This window comes from Botrytis sinoallii (genome assembly GCF_014898435.1).
Source record: "Botrytis sinoallii strain Bc 23 chromosome Unknown BSIN_003, whole genome shotgun sequence".
Lineage (NCBI taxonomy): Eukaryota > Fungi > Ascomycota > Leotiomycetes > Helotiales > Sclerotiniaceae > Botrytis > Botrytis sinoallii.
In genome coordinates, this window is record NW_024066030.1 from 594469 (window position 1) to 618307 (window position 23839).

At 41.3% G+C, this 23839-nt stretch overlaps 5 protein-coding genes across 5 annotated transcripts; 3 read left to right on the forward strand and 2 right to left on the reverse strand.

Annotated features, from left to right (window-relative positions):
• Positions 1-1235: 1235 nt before the first annotated feature.
• On the forward strand, positions 1236-4085 carry EAF02_001963 (uncharacterized protein; the record flags this gene model as incomplete). The annotated part of the gene is made up of 3 exons (XM_038898011.1): positions 1236-1358; positions 1522-2053; positions 2104-4085. 3 exons carry the CDS (start codon positions 1236-1238, stop codon positions 4083-4085), a joined length of 2637 nt encoding a protein of 878 aa, XP_038761703.1.
• A 4647-nt stretch (positions 4086-8732) lies between these two features.
• On the reverse strand, positions 8733-9812 carry EAF02_001964 (uncharacterized protein; the record flags this gene model as incomplete). The annotated part of the gene is made up of 2 exons (XM_038898012.1): positions 8733-9536; positions 9621-9812. 2 exons carry the CDS (start codon positions 9810-9812, stop codon positions 8733-8735), a joined length of 996 nt encoding a protein of 331 aa, XP_038761704.1.
• Positions 9813-10686: 874 nt separating this feature from the next.
• On the reverse strand, positions 10687-12583 carry EAF02_001965 (uncharacterized protein; the record flags this gene model as incomplete). The annotated part of the gene is made up of 6 exons (XM_038898013.1): positions 10687-11455; positions 11524-11809; positions 11883-12070; positions 12124-12166; positions 12222-12410; positions 12457-12583. The coding sequence occupies 6 exons, from the start codon at positions 12581-12583 to the stop codon at positions 10687-10689; spliced, it is 1602 nt and encodes a 533-aa protein (XP_038761705.1).
• A 2292-nt stretch (positions 12584-14875) lies between these two features.
• On the forward strand, positions 14876-17241 carry EAF02_001966 (uncharacterized protein). The gene is made up of 4 exons (XM_038898014.1): positions 14876-14972; positions 15029-15537; positions 15594-15681; positions 15754-17241. The coding sequence occupies exons 2-4, from the start codon at positions 15244-15246 to the stop codon at positions 16170-16172; spliced, it is 801 nt and encodes a 266-aa protein (XP_038761706.1). The 5' UTR covers positions 14876-14972; positions 15029-15243; the 3' UTR covers positions 16173-17241.
• Positions 17242-21707: 4466 nt separating this feature from the next.
• Positions 21708-22781, forward strand: EAF02_001967 (uncharacterized protein; the record flags this gene model as incomplete). Its single annotated transcript, XM_038898015.1, has 1 exon — positions 21708-22781. The coding sequence occupies one exon, from the start codon at positions 21708-21710 to the stop codon at positions 22779-22781; it is 1074 nt and encodes a 357-aa protein (XP_038761707.1).
• Between the last annotated feature and the right edge of the window lie 1058 nt (positions 22782-23839).

Sequence of the window (23839 nt, forward strand, 5' to 3'; positions counted from 1 at the left end):
CTAGCTAGGAGGAGAGGAGATGGAACTTGAGAGGGACTTTTTGGTAGGGAGGCGTGGATATGTGGATGCGTGGATGCTAGAGATAACGTAGGGAGCGAGTAGTGAGAAAGCGGCAGTGAGAATGCTCCAGTGGAGTATGGATAATGAGGGGATGGATGGGATGGGATGGAGATTTGAGTGGGATTGAAGATGTGAGATGGATGTAAGATGTAGTGTGATGTAGTATCATAATGAAGCTGTTTTGATTGTAGAGAGCATCTAGATACGTATAATAGATATTCATTCGCCATTCATTCGCCAACGAGAAGATGGAGATGATTCCAGATGATTATCTAGAGCTTACTAGGTATGCTGAAGAGGATGGATCTTAGATGGCAAGATGTTACAATACTACCAGGTAAGATTCAATTACCTAGGTAGTATCTCTACGGAGTAATACATAAACATCATCTACCATACTGATACCATAGAATCAAATCGAAAGAGGCAAAACTCATACAAACATTCATTATCAATCTTGATCATATTCATTCATTGATTACCTACTAGGTACTTACCTACCTACTACCGAGATATTCAACAATGACCGTATCATTCTCGCATTCACCCTTCACAAGTCGATCTCTTCTTCCCTCAATCGGTATTATTAACAATTACCTACAGGCCTTTCTCTCCACGTACCCTTCTACGGCAGCCTTGCTTATTGATTTTAGCGATTGGTTTTCTTTGCCCATGCCGTAAACTGGTTTTCGTAAGCTAAACCCAACACTTGTAAGTTATTCCCTCCCTCCCTACCTAGTCCGCAGCTACACTCCATCTTACATATTACCTACCACCTACCACCTACCACTTACCTACATCTTCCTCTCCACATCTTCTCCATCCTCTATTCCTACAACATACAACATACAACTTACAACTTACAACATCAATCAAAAACACATCAATCCACTTTCCCTACAACAATTCCCTTTGCATAATAGATCAAAGGAATATCCTTTGATTCTTTTGATCGCTCGATACAATTATCGAATCCTTCGATTCTTCCAAGATACCCTATTCAAAGAATCGATTATTCATAATAAGATAGATAAGTAAGTCCGATCGATTCCTGGCCGGCATCATTCCCTGCAAGGTCACCGCTCTCTCTCGACATCACTTATCACTTCATCACTTCTTCACTCTGGCACACTTACTGACAACGATACTCTTCAATAGATTTGTTATTTTCAACCATGGCGTCCATGACAGCCCCAACTCCAGATACGCTGGTTACCCTCAAGGTGAATATTGAGGGTAGCAATCGAAGATTCAAGCTTCCTCTTCGTGATCTCGGTGCTAGCACTCTTCCCGATAAGGTATGTGATAACATCAATCTATCTCCAAACACAGCTCCATGATTATGCAAAACATAATATATTGTTTAATCACGATGGAGCTTGATGAAATCATTTGAATACAGCTAATCATTCCCATCTACATAGCTTCGATTCCTTTCTCGCCATCCCTACAACTTCCGAGGCTATCTTTGAGAGATACTCCGATAGTGCTGCTGCCTTCATCGTACTCGATGCAACCAATCCTTCAGTTTACAAACAATTGTATCGTGCTGCCAAGGCTAAGCTTAAGCTTAGACTCAAGGTCACCATCAAGGACAAAGAACCAGTCGTGCCAAAGCCAGCTTCCGTCGAGGATGAAGAATCAACTTCAGCCAAGCCTCTTGTAGCACAACCTGAATACCCCTCATTCACCATTCCCGTATCACACCCATCAACCACTGAGATCCCTAACGCCAGACGTAGCGTCGCTTTCGACTCGGAGGCGAGAACGGAAGCACAATACAAGGAGTCGAGTGCCGCTGTGCAAGTGCAATCCAAAGTACAAGAGCAGATTGAAGCAATTATCTCCCTACAAAAATCCTTTGATGAGATGGCTGTCTCTAATAATCACGCCGCTTACCAAACAGCAATCGAACACGCAAAGCCACTTCCTGCCTACTTGCTGGACCGATATGACGTGGCTTCAGGAAGCTCAAAGTCACCAGAACCTGTTTGTCAAGCTCGTTCTCGTTTTACTGTAACAGTTGCAGTGTCTCTATTCCAGATATCCACTATCATTGCAGCACCTGTGATAATGGTGATTTCGACTTGTGCCCAGAGTGTAACGATGCTGGAGTCACCTGCAATGGTGATCACTGGTTGATTAAACGCATCGTGGATAAGGGTCAATACATTCACAGCACAACCGAAAAGCTCGCCCCTAAACAACTTTCTGGCTACAGAGATAACAAGCTTCAATTCTCCGACTCTAAGACTACCCTCGTCGCTCCCGCAGTCGAAGAGAAGGAACCGGTTCCCACCCGCACTTGCAACAGCTGCATCTCCGAAATGTCCGAAGAGAACTTTGTCACTTGCATCGATTGTGCAGATTTCGATTTGTGTATTCAATGCCACGTATCATTGAAACATGGCCACAACCCTAAGCATGCTTTCGCTTTCGTGGATGAGGATGCTAACTTTGGTCCAATGGCCTCCGCTCTTCTCGCCGCAGGTCGTAACGCCTCTCACTCTGCTATTTGTGATGGATGTGATAGAAACATCTTTGGTGTTCGTCACAAGTGCCTTGATTGTCCAGATTGGGATTACTGCGATGCATGCATTGCGAATGCTACCTTCATCCACCAAGGTCACAGATTTGTACCTCTCTATGAACCTGTCAGTCGCTCGTGTGCCCAACAACAAGCTAGCAGAGTTCGTCACCATGGTATTTTCTGTGATGGACCTCTTTGCAAAAACAAGCACCACACCGAAGACAACAATGGTAACGTGTCTCCCGCTTATATCACTGGAGATCGTTACAAATGTGCTGTCTGCCATGACACCGATTTCTGTTCTGTTTGTGAGGCCAGTCCATCCAACACTCACAACAAGACCCATCCTTTGATTAAGTTCAAGACACCTGTTCGCAATGTTAGCGTTACCACTCTTGGTGATCATCCAAATGGTAAACCCATGGCACCAATGGGTGATCGTTTTGCTCCAACAATTTCAAAGGCAACTGAGACCACTCCAACTCAGTCCACCAATGCTGCAACACAAGTTCAAACCGTTGCTGAAGTTAAGCCTGTTGTTGAGGCTAAACCTGTTGAGGTTGAGCCTGTCTCTGAGATTAAGGCTGTTGCTGAGGTTGAACCGGTTGAGGTCAAGGAGGAAGTTATCGAGGAGGTCACTGAAGAAGCTCCAGCTCCCGTTGAAGAGGAATTGGTTGCACACTTTGTTCGTGATGCAGTCGCTGATGGTACCATCATGACACCAAACTCAGTTTTCGAACAAACCTGGTATCTCCGCAATGGTGGTAAGACATCTTGGCCTGCAGGTTGCAGTGTTAGATTTGTTGGTGGCGATAACATGTGTGCTGTTGACCCTGAACACCCAGCCAGTGTACATGAACTTGTCAGTGCTGCTGAGAGCACAACTTGTTATACTGAAGTCGCTCCTGGTCAAGAATACGGTTTCACCGTCTTGATGAGAACTCCAAACCGTGCTGGTAGCTTCATTTCATACTGGCGTCTTACCACTCCTACTGGTGATAAATTTGGTCACAGACTTTGGTGTGATATTACTGTCAATGAGCCAACTCCAGTCATCAAGACTGAAGTTGCTGAGACTGAAGCTCCTAAGGTTGAAACTCCTAAGGTTGAAGCTACCAAGGTTGAAGCTCCTAAGGTTGAAACTCCTAAGGTTGAAGCTACCAAGGTTGAAGCTCCTAAGGTTGTAGCTGATGAGCAAGAGCTTGCCTCTGAAGTCTCATCCGAGGTTCAAGACTTACCTGAAGCCGAGACTAGTCAAATGATTTTCCCAAAGCTTGAAAAGGAATCTCCAATCTCAAGCATTCATGAAGCTCAACCATCACCAAAGGTTGTTCCAACTTCCGAAGAAATTTTCAACGATGACTTTGAGGAATTCAATCAAAACTTCGAAGATGATGAGGCTGAGGATGGATTCATGACTGATGAGGAGTATGATATTCTCGATGCCAGTGATGAGGAATACCTTGCCGAGCAAGAATCAGAATCTAAGAAGTAAATGCATCACCCAGCAAGTTGTATTAGGGTAAAGATGACTACATAAATAAATGGAAAGGACGTGGATGAATATGGCGAAGGGAATGGGGATGAATTATCACGAATAAGGCAGGCGTAAGATTGACACACAAACAAGCTCTGGATAGCGGATGGATCAAGGGAAATGGATGGAGCTTTTGGGATTTTTTACTGAACGTATTTTTGGGGAGGGGGGAAATGGAATCTATCTCACTCGTTGCTTTCTTTTCTATTACGTCTTTTCCTCTGAGGCCTTTCTTTAATTTTCTTTTCCCACTTTTGATCATATGTGATGATATTTTTCGCAAGGGAGATTTCACACAAGATTGATATGGTACTTGCGGTTATGGTTCGGTGGTGCTTTTGTTATTGGGCAGGAATAATCTGTTAGGAAAGAAAAATGATGATTTTTAAAATATTTATTTTTGCTTGATTTTTGTGATGTGATTTTGAAATGACGTGCGATCTGGTGAGAAAGTGGAAGACATTAAAGGTAGAAATTACTAGTGATGATAGAATGGGTTGATACAAAGTTGTGATGCATGGAAGATGTATTGTGTGTAGTATAAGTAGTTAGTGATTGATTGATTGATTGATTGATTGATTGATTGATTGATTGATTGATAGGGGTGATGTGAATAGTATTTTGAAGAGTTGGAAAGGAGAAATATGAAAGGAGGCGATGAAGATGGGGAGTGGAGAGTTGGTAAGAGGTGGTGGTGAGGGAGGGCAAGAGGAAGAAGAAGAGGAAGAGGGAGATGAGTGGATGGGATAGGAGAGACGAAGAGGGAGAGAGAGGAAGAGGCGAGGAAGCGAGAGGTGGAGAGGAATGAATAAGGAGGGAATAAGGGTGAAACTAAGGAGGAATAATCAGGAATGATGGGGATGGGTTGATGAGAGGTGCATGGGATGGGAGAGGGGTGGAGGAGTAGAGGAAGAGGACGGGCGAGAGATGGAGAGGAAGAGGGAGAGATGAAGAGGGAGAGAGGAATAAGAAGAAATGATGGGGAATGATGGGTTGATGAGAGAGTGCATGGGATGAGAGAGTGTATGGGATCGGAGAGGGGAAGAGGCGGAGAGGGGAAGAGGCGGAGAGGGAGATGAAGAGGAAGACGAAGAGGGAGAAATAGGGGGGGGGTTGATGAGATATATAATATATACAGGATTTCTTTTCTTTTCTTTCTTTTAAATCTTGAATCTTGAATCTTGAATCTTAAATCTTAAATCTTAAATCTTAAATCTTAAATCTTAAATCTTAAATCTTAAATCTTAAATCTTAAATCTTAAATCTTTAAATCTTAAATCTTAAATCTTATATAATATAAAGAATATAAATAACTAATTAGAATATAATACCTCACTTACTCACTCATTCATATTTATACTCATTTAATCCCCTCTTATTTTTGAATCCATCTCAATATCATTTATTTATTGAATTATCAATTCAGTTCAAAATAAATATTAAAATCTGAAAAGATTAATAAAAATTTAAGTCCTTTTTATATTATGAATAGATAGTTAGAATTTTTTATATTCACTATTATATCAAGAAGACATTCGAATTGTTGAAGTGCTTTCGAATGTTAATTAATTCCCGCCTATTATTTCGCTAATGTAGAGGGGGGGGGCGCTTGATATCTCGCTAAATTGCTGGAAATGGATTGGGTATGCTTTTCTTCCGAGGTCTTCTTAAAAGGGGAAAGTACCTCTTGATTGGGTTTTTCCAAGCAAGCATTAAACTGACAGTCAATTTTCTGATGGGTATTCAATGTAACTAACTAACTACCATGTTTGGAAGTATTTCGATATTTCTTCCCTGCTGGGTTCGAGGAATATCTTTCAGTAGGAATTCGCAAGAATTTATGGTCCATAAACAATGAAAATGACCATGACAATGACAATAATGATGTAGATTCCATACTCTCATCCTATTGGACTGTTCTTGTTGTCATTCGACTTGCGACTTTTGCTATTCTTCATGATCAATGTCCAATGTAACGGCAGTGGATGGGCACTATCGAAAATATGATTTTCCTTTACTCGCGATTTCTTCGAAAGAGATACAACATATTGCACATTAAGGCACGATACCCACACACACACACACACAACTTTGAACCTCTTCGACTGTGTCACCTCAAGTATCTTAATCCGCCCATTCCCAACACCTGATCTCTTTTATAACTCTCGATTCCTCTAAATTCGAACTCGGATTATGATTCCCGCTGAGTACAACCTTGGAACATATGAATCATCAAAAAGTTGATTATAAGCGCATCACAATTCACCTCTTCTTTTCCCCGTCCTCTTACTCCCCACGCATTCCCTCCCCTCAAAATCCCCAAGTATAAAAATCCCATTATCCCCGACTGAGCTCTCCAACAAATTCCATTCAAGATGACCCGACTTGCAAATCTATGGGTGCGATGCCAACACCACTCTTTATTTTACCCATCTCTGCCCATCAAACCCGTAAAGATAACTGAATTAGACATACAGGGAGAACTCGTCATAATAACAAGACAATCCTTACTCTCGTCCCGTTAAAAATTTCTTGTTGTGACTCATATTATTACCATATCAAATATCTGTTTTGTGGTTATTTCCCTCATTCAAGCCCACAAAACCCTCAAATTTCCACGATCTCTTCCTGGGGGAGGTAGATAGATATAAAACAATGACAGCACAAAAAGACATGCCGTTTAGCTATTCCCAAAGACTGTTAAAGTCAGCTGGTCTAGAAAACACAATGAATTAAAGAAAGTCTCCAGAAAAGATATAAGAATATTCTTATAATACCGTTCTTTTTATAACTCCCCTTTTTTAGCTCGACGCTCATTTTGTGGATCCGCTTGGAACTTTCTAAGCAAATAGTTGTAAATGTAAATGTAAATGCATCATTCACTCCTCCCAATTTACAGTATATGTGCCCCTCTCAATCTTTTTCCATCAGGGTGAAAAATTTCTCAAGTTGTGGATATATAAACAACACTCTCACTCTCCAAAGTTTCCTCACAATTACCTGGTTCATGCTCATGAAATATCCCAAGGTCCGAACAGCTGGAGTCAATCTCAACTTTCCCATTACGTTAGAACATAGGTACATTGACGCATTGGATTGAGTTGATGTTTGTGAACTTCCAACTTATCAATACCTATGCAATAAAAAATTCCTTCTATTGTCATTTATACTATTTTTTCACCCGCTATCAAGATATAAGTGTGTAGTATTATCACTCAACATCATCTAAGCACCGCGCTCATAACATCAAACCAAGACAACACACAACAGCCATAACCTCACTTTCCCAATTCCTAGCCCTATGAAAAACAAAATCCCAAACCACAACTCAAATATACAATTGGAAACCCCACACATTCCGAGCTGCAACATAATATAGCTCTATGGATTATTTTCTTTAAATTGCCCGTCTTTCCCAAACTTTAGTCTCGTGATATTTATATCTATCACTCCTGTTAGCTTTCGGAACTCGTCGGGGACTTCTTGTTAGAGTTATCCCGGAGATCAGATGTATATATATATATATATACTGTAGGGTCTGAGGTCTATGATCTGTGCATGCAATATATATCATTCACTTCAACCCCACAACAAAACCCCTCTTCTCCTGGTTCCATCATTCCCTCCCCTCTCTTTATTCCAAACACATAAATAACACCTCTGGCTCAGTGCAACTAAGAGATTAAACACCAAGAGAAACGAGAGAAGCTTCAACAAGTCTGCTACCAACTGCATCAACTCTCCCTCACACCCCATGGAATGTCTAGTTCCCCATCACCAACACCAACCCGAAATATACACATAAACTCCTTCACTCATCACTTTACGCGCGACAAAAGCGCAAGGAAAATGAGACTTCTTGTGTCGACTATACTGCAAAAATCTCGTTATCTTCCCCCCCCCTATTCCAACACTAATTTCAGATCCATCACTATCACCATCACTATCACCATCAAAATACCACCAACTCCGCAAAAGAAACCAAGATCCGATAAAACAAGCCGCGACGAAAGAACTCCCCCGAAGATAACTCCATCCCCACATAAAAAACAGTGTAACAATACATATCCAGCCTTTCCACAATTCAATTTCAAAGAGTCTGATGCTCGACCTTGTTGTTATTGGGTAGGTACCACTCGAATACATTTGTTTCTTCTTGAGTATGCACACCGTACCCCTTTAACATTCGCGAGATCTCAGTAGGTTACTGTGACGCTAAGTTGAGGTTTTGATACGATGACGTGCTGTTTTCACTTCCTATGTTCACATTGAAAGAGTCTACTAGTTGCGGATATGATAATCTAACTCGCTTGAGAGGAATGAAATGGTTCGGAAAAATGCCTTGCACTTATCGAGATTACAAGAATCTTCTTGATATTTCTATATATTATTAGTCTATATGCTCCTTTACAATCTATATACTCCATCTCAGCTGATCTAGTCTATTCTAATCTAATCTATATGAACATGCACATCAAACATCTCGACTCCGCAAAAAGTCTCTATACTCTCACAACAAATCTCTATATTTACCCAACGCCGGTCCCTGACTTCCAGTAAACTCCTGATGCAACCCCTCCATCGCAGCAAAATGTTCCGCAAATTTCAATCCTCGTTTATTTTCCCTCTCGACTCTCTCCCCAATTCCATTCCATTTCCACTTCCCCCCTCTTTAACCTCCTCATCCTCAACCTTCGCCTCCACAAACGACTCATCCATTTCCGGCGTCGAAACCCCAGAATTAGCCATACTATGCCAACCGCCCGGTCTCTCCGGCAACACCCCACTAGCATTCAACACCACCTCTGGATGAACCGTCAACCTTCCCAATTTCATCACATACTTACTAACCGCACTTGCAAAAATAGCTTTCTCATCCACCTCGACCGCATCTCCACCCTCTCCCTCCCTCTCCTCAAACCTCGCATTCCCACCCCCAAACCAACTTCCATCCCCCAACACAAACCCCCTCGGTCTCACCGTCCCCTTCTTCACAAAATGCGTCACCACATAAATCCACTTGCGATCCCAACACAGTATGCGACTCCACATCTCGTATTTCTCATAGATTCCTATTTCCCTCTTGAAATTACACATCACGCCTCCGAGCATGATTCCCCATCTTCCGCGTACCGCTTTCCCTTCTTTATCCAGCACGAGTTTGTTTTTCGGATTCGCTTGCAGAGCGTGAATGCCCGGTTCTAGAAGACAGCAAATGATATGCGATCGCGTGACGTCGAGATCAGAGAAATAGGTACTGTTCGATTTATGCAGATTGTAATCGCATTCCCAGAGGGGAGCATGGGAGGTTGTTATAACGGGGAGGAAGAGCGATGCGGGACCGAGATCCGAAGGGATATTTGGGATGGTGAAGATGAGATGTTTGAGGATTGCGTTCCAGACTCGGAACTGCAGATATATTAGCTGATGTTATTTTTTCTTCTTCTTTTCTCGTAAAATGAATCAGATGCAGTGTAAAAAAGGAGAACATACATGCCACACTCCAGGCAAACTTTTCAAATTCGCTAGAATGACAACGGTAGCTGCAATCCGCGAATAGCTTCCCGGTCCGGTAAAGACATCGGAGAGTAATTTTTGTATATTCACATGAGAGATACCTGCTGCGGCCACCACTGCCGTCGTAAACGCAATCGATTTGAGCGGGAGACGAGTTGCGGATGCCATTTTAAGGAGGTGGGTTTCCGACTTTTGAAAGCCAGTAATCTGAGCAGGAATTGTATATACAGGTAAAGAATGAACCCGCACACTTATAAGCAATCAATGAGAAACAAGCAAAGAAGGGAAAAAATAACAGTAAGGAATAAATAAAAAGGTTCAATCTCAAATAATCTCAATTAATAATGCTACTTGGACACTGATAAATCATTGAACACAACACAAACATGGGTCTACCGAGGCACGGAGGAACCTATGGCCGACGAATTTCAAATGATGAAAAAAAATCAAAAAATCTCAAAAATCTCATCGTACAAAGACCCCGAGGTTTATTTTAGGGGGGTTCCGAGAATCTGAGGGTGGGATTTGCCATGTCTTTTCTGTCTTGGCTGTACTGATTATGTATCTGGTATCCAGCTGGCTGGTTACAGATGTCAGTGCCACGCCAGTAATCTTCACACGTTATGAGATATGAAATATCTCCGAAGCGTGTAGATCGTCGACTACCTAGTAAAAGATTTCTTTTTCTCGATATGCAGCTCGGTACGATACATTGATCTCCTGCATGTGACAGACCGGTATACTATTATCACATCGGCACATCCGCACGTCATGTAGACTAACATGTGATGGATATCAAGAACGGGTATTTTCCTTCTTCTAATTCTTAAAACTATTCATACAGTAGCGGCTTTTCCTTAAAGATTTTAACTCGCTAATCCCAACCATTTTTTACATCCATTAATCTTTCTATCCTTCCTATATCCAGATACCCCATATATATACATATTTCCCCTTTTTATACAAAGACTACCGATAGAAAATCAATCCGGCACTGAAGGTATCAATCATAAAATCATTAGAACTCCTCCCATGAACCGATTCATCTCGTCCATCCCTCATGCTCATCACTATCATCCAGAATGAAATCCCGATGAGACAATAGGTCGATATCATCAAGAATTGTCGTATTTCCCACAGTTGTATTTCCTGCCGAATCTCTTTCCCTTCCAAGGCTGTTATCACTCCACTCTTGTTCCAATGCCAGGCCAACTTCCAAATCATTTTGTCTAGCCCACGCTTCCCCTGCATCACGTTCGTCTTGGCGTATCCCGGGTCGAGATGCGTTTCTGGCTGAAGCTGGAAGACTGAAATTAAAGTTGGCTGTTATTGGACTTAAAGTTCGTGTATGAGTGTATACTGACGATTCTGGTCCTTTTTTCCCTGTTTGTGTCGTGTATTCTGTATATTGTGTCCCGACGGATGTTCGTTGGTCAGGTAACATGCCTCGCATTTTCGCTTCCAGCACAGCTCGTTCTTCAGGCGTGACGACCTTTGTTCCCATACTAGGTAATCTTTGAAATTCGGTACCCTGTTCCTCATCTCCAGATCTCATAACACCTCTTCTTTTGCTTTTAGGAAATTTCGTACGCTGGCCACAGCAACTAAGGATCAAATCTTTATATTGCGTGAAAGATTTGGCGGTTCCGAAAACGAGAAACACTAAGAGTGACGCGGTGACTCCGGGGATGAAGAGAATAATATCTGTAATACAGCTAGATATCGAGAAGTCGGGAGATGACGATTTCGCAAGTTTTTGAAAGTTTTGTTCGGAGAATAGAGAAAAAATGATTAATACAACTTCGAGAGCCCTTTTTAAAAATTGTCAGCTGGTCTTTCTACCAACCAGTTTAGCTATTAGGACACCAAAGAGACTCACAGAATAATAACAAATCCAATCGTAAACCGGGTAATAAGTGCACGATCGTATACAGAGCGACGAGCTAATTTGCGATTGTTGGCATTAGATTGACCGGTTCCAGTTCCAGTCCCAGTCCCAGTCCCAGTCCCAGTGCCGGTACCCGTTGTGTCAGTCGCAGTCGCTGTACCGCTTGAAGCCCACCACCCATTACGCTTTTCGTGTGCAAACAGAAGTCGCCGTGTTTTGATATATTTATAAAGAATAAGTACCATGAGGATACTGCCGGTTGACAAGCTTATGAGCACTATTATCACAAGTCAGACCAAGCTCTGAATGTACACTTTTAGAAATAGAAGATTTGGCTAAGCATGACTTACTTGTGGAGTTCATTAGAATGAAAGCCGCCACGAGGCTTCTTAGCACAGCCGGAGCATGCCCTACGCCCACTAAAACCCCGGGCACGATGATTGCAAATATCTTGGATATGAAAGATATGTGTTCTCGTAGCCAGCTACCAAGGAAGTTCGCACGTATTTCCCAGGAACCACAGAAAAGTTTGACAGCCCTAATTACTGGTAAATCTCAATACTCAACTCATCTGATTTTGAATCGACTTACCAGAATAACACCATTAAAGCCATAACATTATAACAATAGAATTCTGAGTCAAGAGGTTAGCAATCATTCAGACTGGCAACATCGGGATGAGAACTTACGAATTGTAAATAGTACAAGATCCACATTATTTCCCACACCCGAAAGCCCCAAAGCTGGTGTGTCTACAGCTTTTAAAGCCGTCGCATAAGCATCATGCTTAACTATGAGCCAAGAGCGATTATAATGTATCTGCTGTGCGATAGATCCAAGTGTGCTTAAAGCAGAGAACTTTGCGAGGAATGTCACATCTATCTTGTTAGATGTATTGGTATAGGTTTTGATAAAGCAACTTACAGGTCCATCTTTCACCATAGGTCCATAGCATACAAATGAGTAAGGTGACCAAAATGAGGCATATAGATGAGTATGTCAGGACGGCAGCAGAAGCACCTATGGCCTCTTGCGGAATCCCGGTGCCCATTCAGTACTTTCAAAAGGGAGTGATAGCAGGACTTGCATTTAAGTCAACATGGAGATAAATTCATGCCTATCAAGTATTCAGGCAATGATCTATTGATGCCAGAACAACAGATAGTAACATGAGCAAGATTGAGAAGAACGAAAACCCAAAAAGACCAAAAAAATATGCTTTACTGGAAAGTCTGGACCTTACATATCGATCCGCATATAGGTTTGTGACATTTGTAGATCAGGCCAATGGATGAATAAAACTGTCTATTCCTTGCAATGAGTCCCCTACCCATTGTAAGAACAAGGTATCTGTACCTGTATCCCAATACCTTCCTTTCTTCCGCATCGAACATCCCAGCTTCTCTTGGCCAATACTATTCGTAAGTATTCAGTTAGAAAAGTCTTCTCCTATCCCAGAACCCGGGAACCTCACCATCTTAGGGAGAGTGTATATTCCATGTTCATTCTAGCAAACGTGAGAAACAAGGATGACACGAAGATTGCGGGATGGATCGAGAACAAGGGAGACAGGGGAGATAAGAAAATAGCTAGATGAGCTGACGAGACACAGTAATCTGCCAGCCGCAAGCTTTTCCGGAAGGATATATCTAGATGATCTACAGACTAACTAAAATTTCGCGTATTTCTAAAAAAAAGTGTAAACTGACCCCCATTGAACTTCTGAAGCCTGATGTGGTTTTGAAAGACGGCGCTGGCTCGGATGATTCTTTTGGTGACACGTTGCCTAGTGATTAGTGTAACCAAATATTCTGTGCGCAAATTTGAAGAAACTTCTAGGAGGTATTTTGACCTTCTATGAAAGTTCCTTGCTAATGTCGGTAATGAATACATTGTAGGACATAGGTCTGTGTGCATCGATTGATTCAATGGTTGCAATGGTAAAAATCTACCACGGCAGATAGACATCTTCATAGACCCGAAGGAATGGATAAAATAAGAAAGAGCTTACGTGCCATCTGAATTTTAGGAAATTGGTTCCGTGCCTATTTATCATAGGATTGTTGGACTTATATTAAGCGTAGAGTTTTCAACGAATTACATACCTCGACGTTAATACTTCCTCCATTAGCCATGCATAAAGTGTGTTGGGTAATCAATTGGGAACAACCTTTCTTCCTAATGCTTGTTACTTATGCAGGCTGTATAATTAATGTCCATGTCCACTTTAGTAGTTTGTACTGAGTAGCTTTGGGAACTGCAGTGGCAATGTGACATGTTGTCACCCATCATCTCCATACCCCTAAATTGACTCAATGGGGCTCCTGTGACGATTACTTGTCATGTTCAGGCGAACGTTAATATAACAGCATAGAAGAATGTCTGCAATGGCAAATCAACATCTTGTCCAGATTATCGTTACAGTCCAAGCTCTAAGGATACCAAGGATTTTCGTTGTGGAGAAGATACGCGACAAGATCAAGGAAGATCATTTGCTGGCTCTCTGGTATCGGGGGCACCAGGGCCATACTCTAAATTGTAATACAACGTGACATGGTATACACTCTAGAGTTGGCAAGCGCAAAGTATCCTGTTGAGATTGTATGTGTGGGAGTTTGAATACTTCTTCGAAAGCTCGGAAATTGGAACAAGCCATCAAGATAGAAGACGACGTGAAGTCCACGGAATTCTGCAATTATTTGCTTGCCTTGACGAATCGCGCGGCATACCGGATACCTCGGATATGGAGTCTAGATTGCCACACGATCGATATATTGATTCAGGATTCAGTAAGTATCGAAAAGGTTCAGCTCGGAATTGGCCCCTATTGCGATTAGAAGAATGCATGAGAGACTCATAAAAGTTAAAACGAAGAGCTTTTGGAATAGAGGGAATGGATGGCATGATTTCTTGCGAGCCGTACGCCAGATTTGGGAAGGAAGTGGAATTCCTCAAGTTGGGAGCGACCCTGTTTGGGCGGAAATAAGTCCACCATGTATCTATTTAGTAAGCTCGAATATAGGATTAAGTATGTATATAACATCTTTCGCTTAGACTTTCCAGTTGATTGTTCTAGGAACTTACCTGTAGTGGACACTTAGTTCTCTAGTTCTTATAGCTTCTCTTTCAAACGCGTGTTGATGTTTCAGGGATCTCTTGAACTGTATTGAAATCGGCTTCAAATGAGCATCAGGTACCAATATTAAAACAAGGACAAGGTTGAGACATCAAGTGGACTTTGCTATAATGAGGATCCTTCCGGACCTTAGGCTGGCCGGTGAGCTACCAGTGCGGAGAAACACTCTCCGCTACGTTCGGACTCTTCTTTTCGATGGTTTCGTTGCTGGTAATTCTAAAATCTATGAGGTTTCTCACCGCCACTGCATCATCGACCAGTTCAATTGTAAAGGAAGTTCTGAGCGTTAGAATTGGCTCCAAAAGTATGCCCAACGTTCAAATTTTGCAAGTTTAAAGTCTGATCACCTAATATCCGAAGTATGAAACTTCGCGTAGCAAGCAATACCTAGGTATCGATGCAAATCCTCAGCCTCAGCCTTGCACGATTAGTCACTACGAGCTAAACCTTAACGAGTGCTGAGTCGCTTGCAACAGATGTGGTAGCCTTCCAAGATTAACCTCACAGCCTTACTACCTAGGTGGGCATGAACACCACTTGGAAACATACATGTTGAAGACCACAGAACTCTCGTTATGCAATCCCTCGTTTGGGCCTCTCATATACCGTTGTATATCACTCATCCTTCTTCTACAATACCTTATTTGATCAATATACCCCGAGTCTCTTATCTGCCGCTCCTTCTCCCGCGATTGCTCTCTTTCTTCGGGGAAAATGTTACAAGTTTTTCCTATGAAGGAATTCTATTGAAGAATCTACCAGTCGGTCTTTTATGTGATCTATATCAACCAGAATTGCCATGGAGAATAGAGTTAGGAGATGGCCCATCTTTTGATATTCATGATACTTTTATCAATAGCGTCAAAGAAGTATCTACCCTCCCTCGAGTCATTTTTAGCCTCGTTTACTAACAATCTAATTCCAGGCCGATTTCATACGCAATGGAAATGCAAAGGGGATCATGAGCATGTCAAAAGAACATTCGACACAATTATGGAACTCAGTTCAAGATAGTATGATGCCTTTTTGGTCTACATTCATACACAACAACGACATAGCATAAACTAATCTCATAAAATCCCCAGACGATCTTCACACCTACCTCAAGATTTCCACCATCCTCCTCAACCCCGCTACTCCTCTAAAACATATTCCATTACGTATATACCTACCTTCATTCTCATCTCCATCTTCAACTCCTCATCCAGCTTCCTCGAGTTCATCAAAAGCTCCAGGTACTTCTTCTCCACCTCCACCACTTTTCGCATTTAAAACGGTACAAACTCTCATACAACCACAAACTGCATCTCGTGAACCTCAAACATTGGGAGGGGCCCTCAATACTATTCTTCCCAGTTTGTTTCCAAGTAGGAGAGATGCGATTTTAGCGGATGTCATCTTACATGGGGCAACAGTTCCGTTCAAGGCACCATTGGAGGATTTAATGAGGGAAGCGAGTTATGCGGATGGATGGTTAAATGTGTGTGTTGTTATGCTGAATTGATATTAGAAGTGATGATTATAATGATTACGATGACTTTATGAAAAGGATGAAATGGCGTTTTTGAACCTTTTGGATTTCAGCTGGGGAAGATCGAGGCTGTAATTACAATCACCTAGTGGATAATTGATTGATGAAAACATTACAATGTCCGATCAACTTAAGAGTTATTGACTGAAGACTTTTTATGGATTTGTTTCCTATATGATAGTTTCTCCAGCCAATGCAGAATTCGTTAATATAAGTATTTCTTGCTTTGTCATAATTCAACAAGTGTGGTTATTAAGCTATATCAAACTTCCGTATATCATTTTCATTGATTTAATAACCTACAATAGCACAATTCTCATTCGACGTCAACCAACTCAATCTATCATACCACATCATCTGCAGATTCTGACACAAGGATCCTCAATTTCCTCACCAATAGCGAAAAGCTCTTCGACTAGCTGTTCTTCCCAAGAAAGGCTAGAGGGAAATTTCGACCTTGGTTCATCACGATAGCTCAGAGCTTGGGATGTTTGGGTAACAGGAGATTACTGTTCTTGCTAGTGGTTTTATTGAACTTTATATCTGAGATTGGTATGCTGGTTTTGTTCGATGTTCGATGTTTGATGTTTGGGCGAAGATGGTTACTTCGATATTTGTGGGTAGTAATTGTGATGTGTCATGTCTTTATTGCATAGTAGGTTTTATTCTATCAGTGGTGCTCTCTTTTAGGAGAAATGAGGAATGGGCTGTGTGTATGTTATGTTGAAATTGTAAGTGGTTATTCATGTTGATATGCAGCGGTGTTTTATGGATTGAGGATTTGAGGTTTAGTGAATCATTGCTCGAGATGGATGGGTAGAAGGTTTACGTGTCTGTCTGACTATTGTTTGTATCGAAGGTTGTATATATATATTTTTTTTTTCATTATCTTACAGAGTACAGCAGACTTGAAGTTGGGAGGTTGATGACAACGATTTGGAGAAGTTTGAGGCATTTCGAATGATTTTTTTTTCCCTCTGGATATGCATGGTGTTGAGGTTTAAGAAGGGTTCTGTGGTTGTATTTTTGTTTTTTGTATTTTTGTCGTACTGGAACTTGGCGGAAGAATAAAGGATGAAAGGGTTTGGAGATGGGTTTGAAGAGGATATGGAGTATTTCACTCTATCATCGTATACAGAGGACTTTGGGAAACTGGGAACCTGGGAATCTGGGGAGAGAAACTTACGAGGAATGCAGGGAGAAGGGGGTGGAAAGGATTGAGGATTGATAGAGCTTGCTTGAGATGTGGAGGATAGTTTTTATTTCTTTTCTTTCTTTCTATATGCAATATAAATAAATAGTGCGGTTGCAGTGTTAAATGTGGTTGTGGTTGTGATTGCGCTTGTGGTTGTCCTAAGTGTGTGATGGGATGGAGGTTTCTTTTCTTTTCTTTGGGTTTTGGATCTTGGACTTTGGGACTTGGGATCTTGGACTCTGAACTTGGGGATCTGACTTTGAACTTCCCCCCGGTGAGATTTTTTATTATTATTTTTATTTTTGTCCTCACGGTAGGCAGGCAGAGTGAGAGTGAGTGACTGAGTGAAGAAAGACGAGAGAGTTGGAGATGAGATTAGATTGGATTCTAGTAGAATAGAGTATTCTATATTCTACTCTGCTATCAATTTTATCTTATGCTTTTAGTCGGCGACGAGCTATGGGTAGGTAGGTGTATGGTAGTTTGTAGGAAAGTTGGTGGGTGTTTATTTTTATTTATAGGTGGATGTAGCTTTGTTTTTTCTATAGTTTTTTTATCTTGATTTAAGAATTTCAATTATCTTTATGGATGTTGAATGGATGTTAATGGATTTGGGGTTATATGGGAGTAATATATATATACATACATACATATGCAGTTTTGAGAAAGGGAGAAGGGTGTGTGCAGTTGAGATTTTGTTGTGGTGCTTTTTGATTTGTTTTTTGAGGGGGGGGAGGGGAGAGGGGACTGTGTATTTGTATGTATAGGTATATAATTGAGTATTTCCTTTCTTTCTTCCTTTCTTTCTTTTCATTAAATATGCATATACTCCGGAGATATTTCTATTCATATTTTAGAGGAAGGTAGGAGAGAGTAGAGTTGCGATTTGGAAAGATTTTTGAAAGATATAGAGAGATGGGGTGGGGTTGAAGGAGGAAGAGGGAAAGGAGAGATGTTCATACTTGGGGGTGGGAGAATGGATGGAAGAGTGTTGACGAAGAGGAAAATTGAAGAGGAATTTCGTGGCGTGTTGGGTGTGTGTACGTGAGGGAGTCTTGCCTATATTATCGGGCGTGGGGTGTTGTAGGGAAAAGGGAGGGAGGGAGTGAGGGAGGTGGCGGGGAGGGGAAAAGGAATGGAATGGATTGCTTAGACGTTTTTGACTTTTTTGAAATGTAAGTTGGGTTTGTCATGGAAAGGGGCTTGTTTGTAGTGGAACTTGGGAAGGTTCTTTGATGAGTGAGTGACTGAATGGATAATGGATGATGGGAAATGAAGTTCCAGTTTGAAGCTGAGAATAAGCGAAGTGGAAATAATATAATAGTCCAAGACCTCCGAGTACAGTAGGTGGTTATATATCAAACTGTCTCGAAAGCAAGACTCTCTACCTATATAGCTACCTACATGTCAGTACGAGAAGAATACACACTATATAAAAACATCCGACACACACTTTTCCAATTTCTCAGAAGATAATCTTACAATCATACGTGATACTATGACATCGCTTTTGAAATCACAGAGAAGATAGATGGATTCTCGTCTTTCCAGAAGCTCATTTGAATATCTATTTTATTATTTCTTAATGGGGTTTATAGATATAATCTTGATACCTATATATATATGTCCTGACACAATAGAGATGAGTGAGATATTAAACGAGCGAGCGAGTAGATATCACTGATATTTCAACTCGTTGTAACCTTACGCACAACCTTAAAAACATGGGTGTATACTCGAATTTTTAGTATTACCGTATCGGCACAATCCTCCCCTCTTTCTATTAGTGATGAATTCTTTCTCCAGGCAACGAGGTTATGTTCTGAAAAGATGTAATCTGGAAGCTGGATACCTGATCTTATATCATAGAATCTGCTTATTCATGGAAGATGTGAAATGAAATACTCCGTACGCCTGGTAATATATGAGAAACTTGATAGGCGCGTAAATGGACGGATGGATGGGTGGATGGATGGATGGATGTTGAAATAAGATTGTGCAAGCGCTGGTGGGATGGAAGGGTACGGGTTAGATGGAAGATAGGAGATAGAAAGAAGATGGATATAGATCACGATATGGAATATAGAAGAAAGTTTGTTATGCTTTGATCCTGGGGCAGAAGGAATAGTATGGGATGGTTAAGAAATGGGGATCGAGGTAGAGGATGATTATTGGTTTCATTGATGAAAACGAGGAGATGTGGTATGTGGTGTACCTAGGTATCGTAGTGTAGACATGAGACGGAGGAGGCGGATAGAGATGCGAATCCTGATATCTATCTGTAGCGGGTGGATTGATGGGGTATCCATAATGTGAGGGAATGCGGGTTAGGGTTATTTTGATGTTCTTTGCAAAACAATTTTGATGTAGGAATTTAAAGCGTCAGTGAGCGGCAAGAATAATCTTCTCATCTATCTCAATTATTATATCTTCATCATATTAATATGAGACTGAAACGGGATGGATGAATGGATGGAGGGAGGGATAGAAAACCAGGGAAAGTTTGTGCAGATCTTTAGAGTGATCGTGTTTGAGGGAGGAATGGAATGGATGGAAGATTGTGATAGATACCTAGATGGAATTAGTATGATGGAATGGAATGAATAGAATGATTGTTGATACCACCTACCTAGTATTTTGTAGACACCCGTAGTTATTCTAGAATTGGTATGCGGGTTGTATTGAGTAGAAAATACGAGATTGAGATATATATGCAGATATCAGTGTCAGATAACGTATATGCAGTATTCAATGCCGTGTAAGGTTTCTTGTGTTGTTTTCACTGGGTAATGTGAGGATCGTTGTCAATATCAGTATCGATATCAAAAGCAAATACGAATCAAGACCTCGTTTCTCTCGTATGTAACGTTTCCATATGCGTTTTGATCGCCATCTCCATTCCATTCCCTTTCTACCATCATCATGCCAAAATACCAAGTGACACCAAAGAATTCATCAGATCAACAATCATCATTAATGACGGAATACATGCTACCTACTACCACCCTACTCCCTCCGTCTTCCCAGCGTTTACTTTACCGCACAATAACGGGTAGGATGTAACTCCACTGTCGATCCCAAAAATCACCAGCACATACCCGTTAATCAGGGGTTTATCGAAGTGAAGAAGCGTTCATCAGCCCCATTTTCCAGCCACTTTTATACCAGATGAAGTATAGATTGGGTGTATTGATGTTTCATGTGATATATAAAGACTTGGCCAATGAGGTAGATGGTAAATGTATCTAGGTAGGTATAATATTATGTTGGTGAAAGGGAGGACTTTCTTTGATGATATTTGGTATTCTTGTGAAGATTTTGGATGTATACTGTGAGTGAATGAGCTTTGATGTCATCGCCACCAATACATAGACATTCTATTCTCGGATTGCACCTAAGGTAATGCATTCGGCTGCACATCAAAATACTACAATTGGTCAAAGATCATCTAATCATCTTCAAGATCCTTCTCCAGGTTATCAGATTCCTAAAGAAGGATTGGATTGGATTCTTGAATACGAAGGAATACAACGTGCAAGGGTGTTTAATCTTTCCCCACAGTAATGTTATACAGAGTACGATACGATTATCGGTAATACTGGTGTGATACTGACAGAGTAACCTTACCTGGTAGATGATGACGATGGATGTGGATGTGGATGTATCGTACAAACCCGACAACAAACAAACAAATCAATGCTTGTTCAGGAAAAGTGGTGAGACTTGAATCTTTTGTTCTAGTAAAGAGGTAATGAATCAACAGGATATGCAAGAATATGTAATGTATCTATGTAGAGAGGTAGATGGGTTGATGTTTTTCATTAGTTGAGATATTTAAGTACCTATATACCGTATCCAGATTACTTCTTTCCTTTCTTAATCCCATCTCCATCTTTTCATCCTTCTTCCTTACTTGACTCGCACCTCCTTCACTCGAATTAGGATCAACAACAACAAAATAGCCACCAGCAATAGCCACCAGCAATAGCCACCCGCCATTGCTGATTTGAATTCAACGCATAACGCTGAGAGCTGTCAAAGCTTCAATCAATCGAACCACCGTCTACCTTGTTGTACCACAGCCCCTCACAGCCCCTCTTCACCTCAACCTCACCTCACCTCACCTCACCTCAACTTAGATACAAAATAGAAACACTTACCTCTCCTCCACTTCCTTCATATCAACCTCCTCAAATTCATCCTCTCTCTCTTATTACTTGTACTCATTTTTTAAATCTTCAATCTTCAATCTTCAGTCTCCAATCCTAATTACCTAAACACACAAATTCTCTACAACTCTTGAAGATTTCATCATGAAGTACTCACTTTCTCTCCTCGCTCTTGCAGCCACTGCAAATGCTGCTGTTCTCCGAAGACAAAGCGTTCCGTGTACCTTCTCCATGGCTGCCGTTGGTGATCCAACCGGTTCCATTGTCGAAACCACCATTGGAGAAAATCGCATTGGTGGCTCCTGGCCTCAAGGTGTCTATAGCATTAATGCCAAAGTGCTCACCGATGCCGAAGGTCACATTTGCAGTATCTCTCCTACTACTTCTCAATTTCAATGTATTGAAGGTTCTGGCGTTACTCTTTTCACACTAGGAAATAATGGAAACCTGAACTACAACAACTCAACTGAAGATTGGGTAGCCTGTCCAGCAACTGGACCAGGTGAAGATGGAAGTTATAATATCTTTACCCAAGCAAAAACCAACACGACTGGATGCGAAACTATTCAAATAGTTACGGGAGGTTTCAGCTGTGCAGCATTGGGAAGACCATCTAGTTCATCCACTACTTCAGTCGCTGCTGCGACTTCCACTTCCACTTCTGTACCGGTAGCTGCATCAACTACTTCTGCAGCTGCAGTTTCGTGCCCGACTGATATCACATCGGGACCTTTCGAATATCCGCATCTGATTGTTCCCGTATCGTCTGAATCCCCAAATCACCCATTTGGTAATCAATACACTGCGCACATCACGCCACAAAATAGCACAATATTCAATTTCGACATCCCATCCACAGCCCCCTACACCGGTAACTGCGCCTTACTTTTCCTTTTCCCTGTCGCGTCAAAAACTCAAGCTGGCACATACAGTTTCACCGGCATCGAAGAAGAAACCGCTGAAAATGGTGGAATTGATTTCTCGCTTCTAAGTGGTATTGCTAATGCGAACACCACTTTTAATACTCTGCCAACTGTCGCAACTGATTTTGGAAAAGTTGAAGTTCTTCCCGGTAAGGGATATACGGTTTCGACATTTGCGTGTCCAGCTGGAAAGACGGTCAGTTATGAGGCGAAGAGTGTGGGAGGATTGGGATTGGAATATTTTGAGAATAGTGCACCGAGCGCTATTGGTCTTTATATGGTGCCGTGTGCTTAGATTTTTGTTTTGGAGAGAAACTTGGGAGAAGTTGTTTGGGTATACATTGGTTTGTGTACTTGAATGGATTGAGTGTGGGATATGGATGGTTTGGAAACGTGGAGTCTGGAAAAGTTTCTGGTAGATTGGAATGCGTTAGACTTGCATGAGTAGTAATTCTGATGGATTGGGATTTCTTTTTGGAGAGGGGGAGATTACTTTAATTGTTTAATAGATGCGTTGGTTTACTTTGGCTTGGTGGAGATGGGAAGGTACATACATGGACACATACATGACTTTAGGATCATTTTCATGATAGGAAGGCAATGTCCGCATGTATCTATCTATTTCTATAATACATGGAAGGGAAAGGAACATGGTGTGCGGGAATTTGGAAAGGAATCGTGGATGAGTAATGAAATGAAATGAGAGATGCGGGATTGGAGATGGAGATGAGGATACGATACGATATGTTACGTTACGTTACGTTACATTAAATTACCTAGGCATTGAGTTTATGATTAATGAATGATAATTCTTTGATAGATTTTTTTGTTGTTTATTGGTTTGTGGTTTGTGGTTTGGTGATATAGGATGTGTGGAGTGGAGTTGGTGATGTGGAATGAAGAGTGTGAGGGTAAAGGGCGAAGAGTGTGAATGAAGTATTAAGTATGAAAAGTGGAAGATAAAATAATAAAGTAAAAGGTAAAGAATAAAGAGTGAAGGGTAAAGAGTGTAAAAAATATAAAGAGTGTGAAGAGTACAAAGAGTGAAGGGTGGAAGGGTAGAAGGTAAAGGAGTGATATTAAGGATTTGAATTATATAAGGATTTTCTGGGGATTTCGTGAAGAGTTTCGGGGTATGTATATATGTATGTATGTATGGAAGTATGGAAGTGAATTCCTAGGGGGAGAGAGGGAGAGTGGAGTGGAGTGATGTAGTGTAGTGGAGTGATGTAGTGTGATGTAGTGTAGTGTAGTGTATAGTGGAGGTGATTTGAGGCTTATATTGTTTATTGAATAGAGGGAATATGAGGAGAAAAGAAAGAGGAGGGATAGGTGAATATAGAGAAATGAATA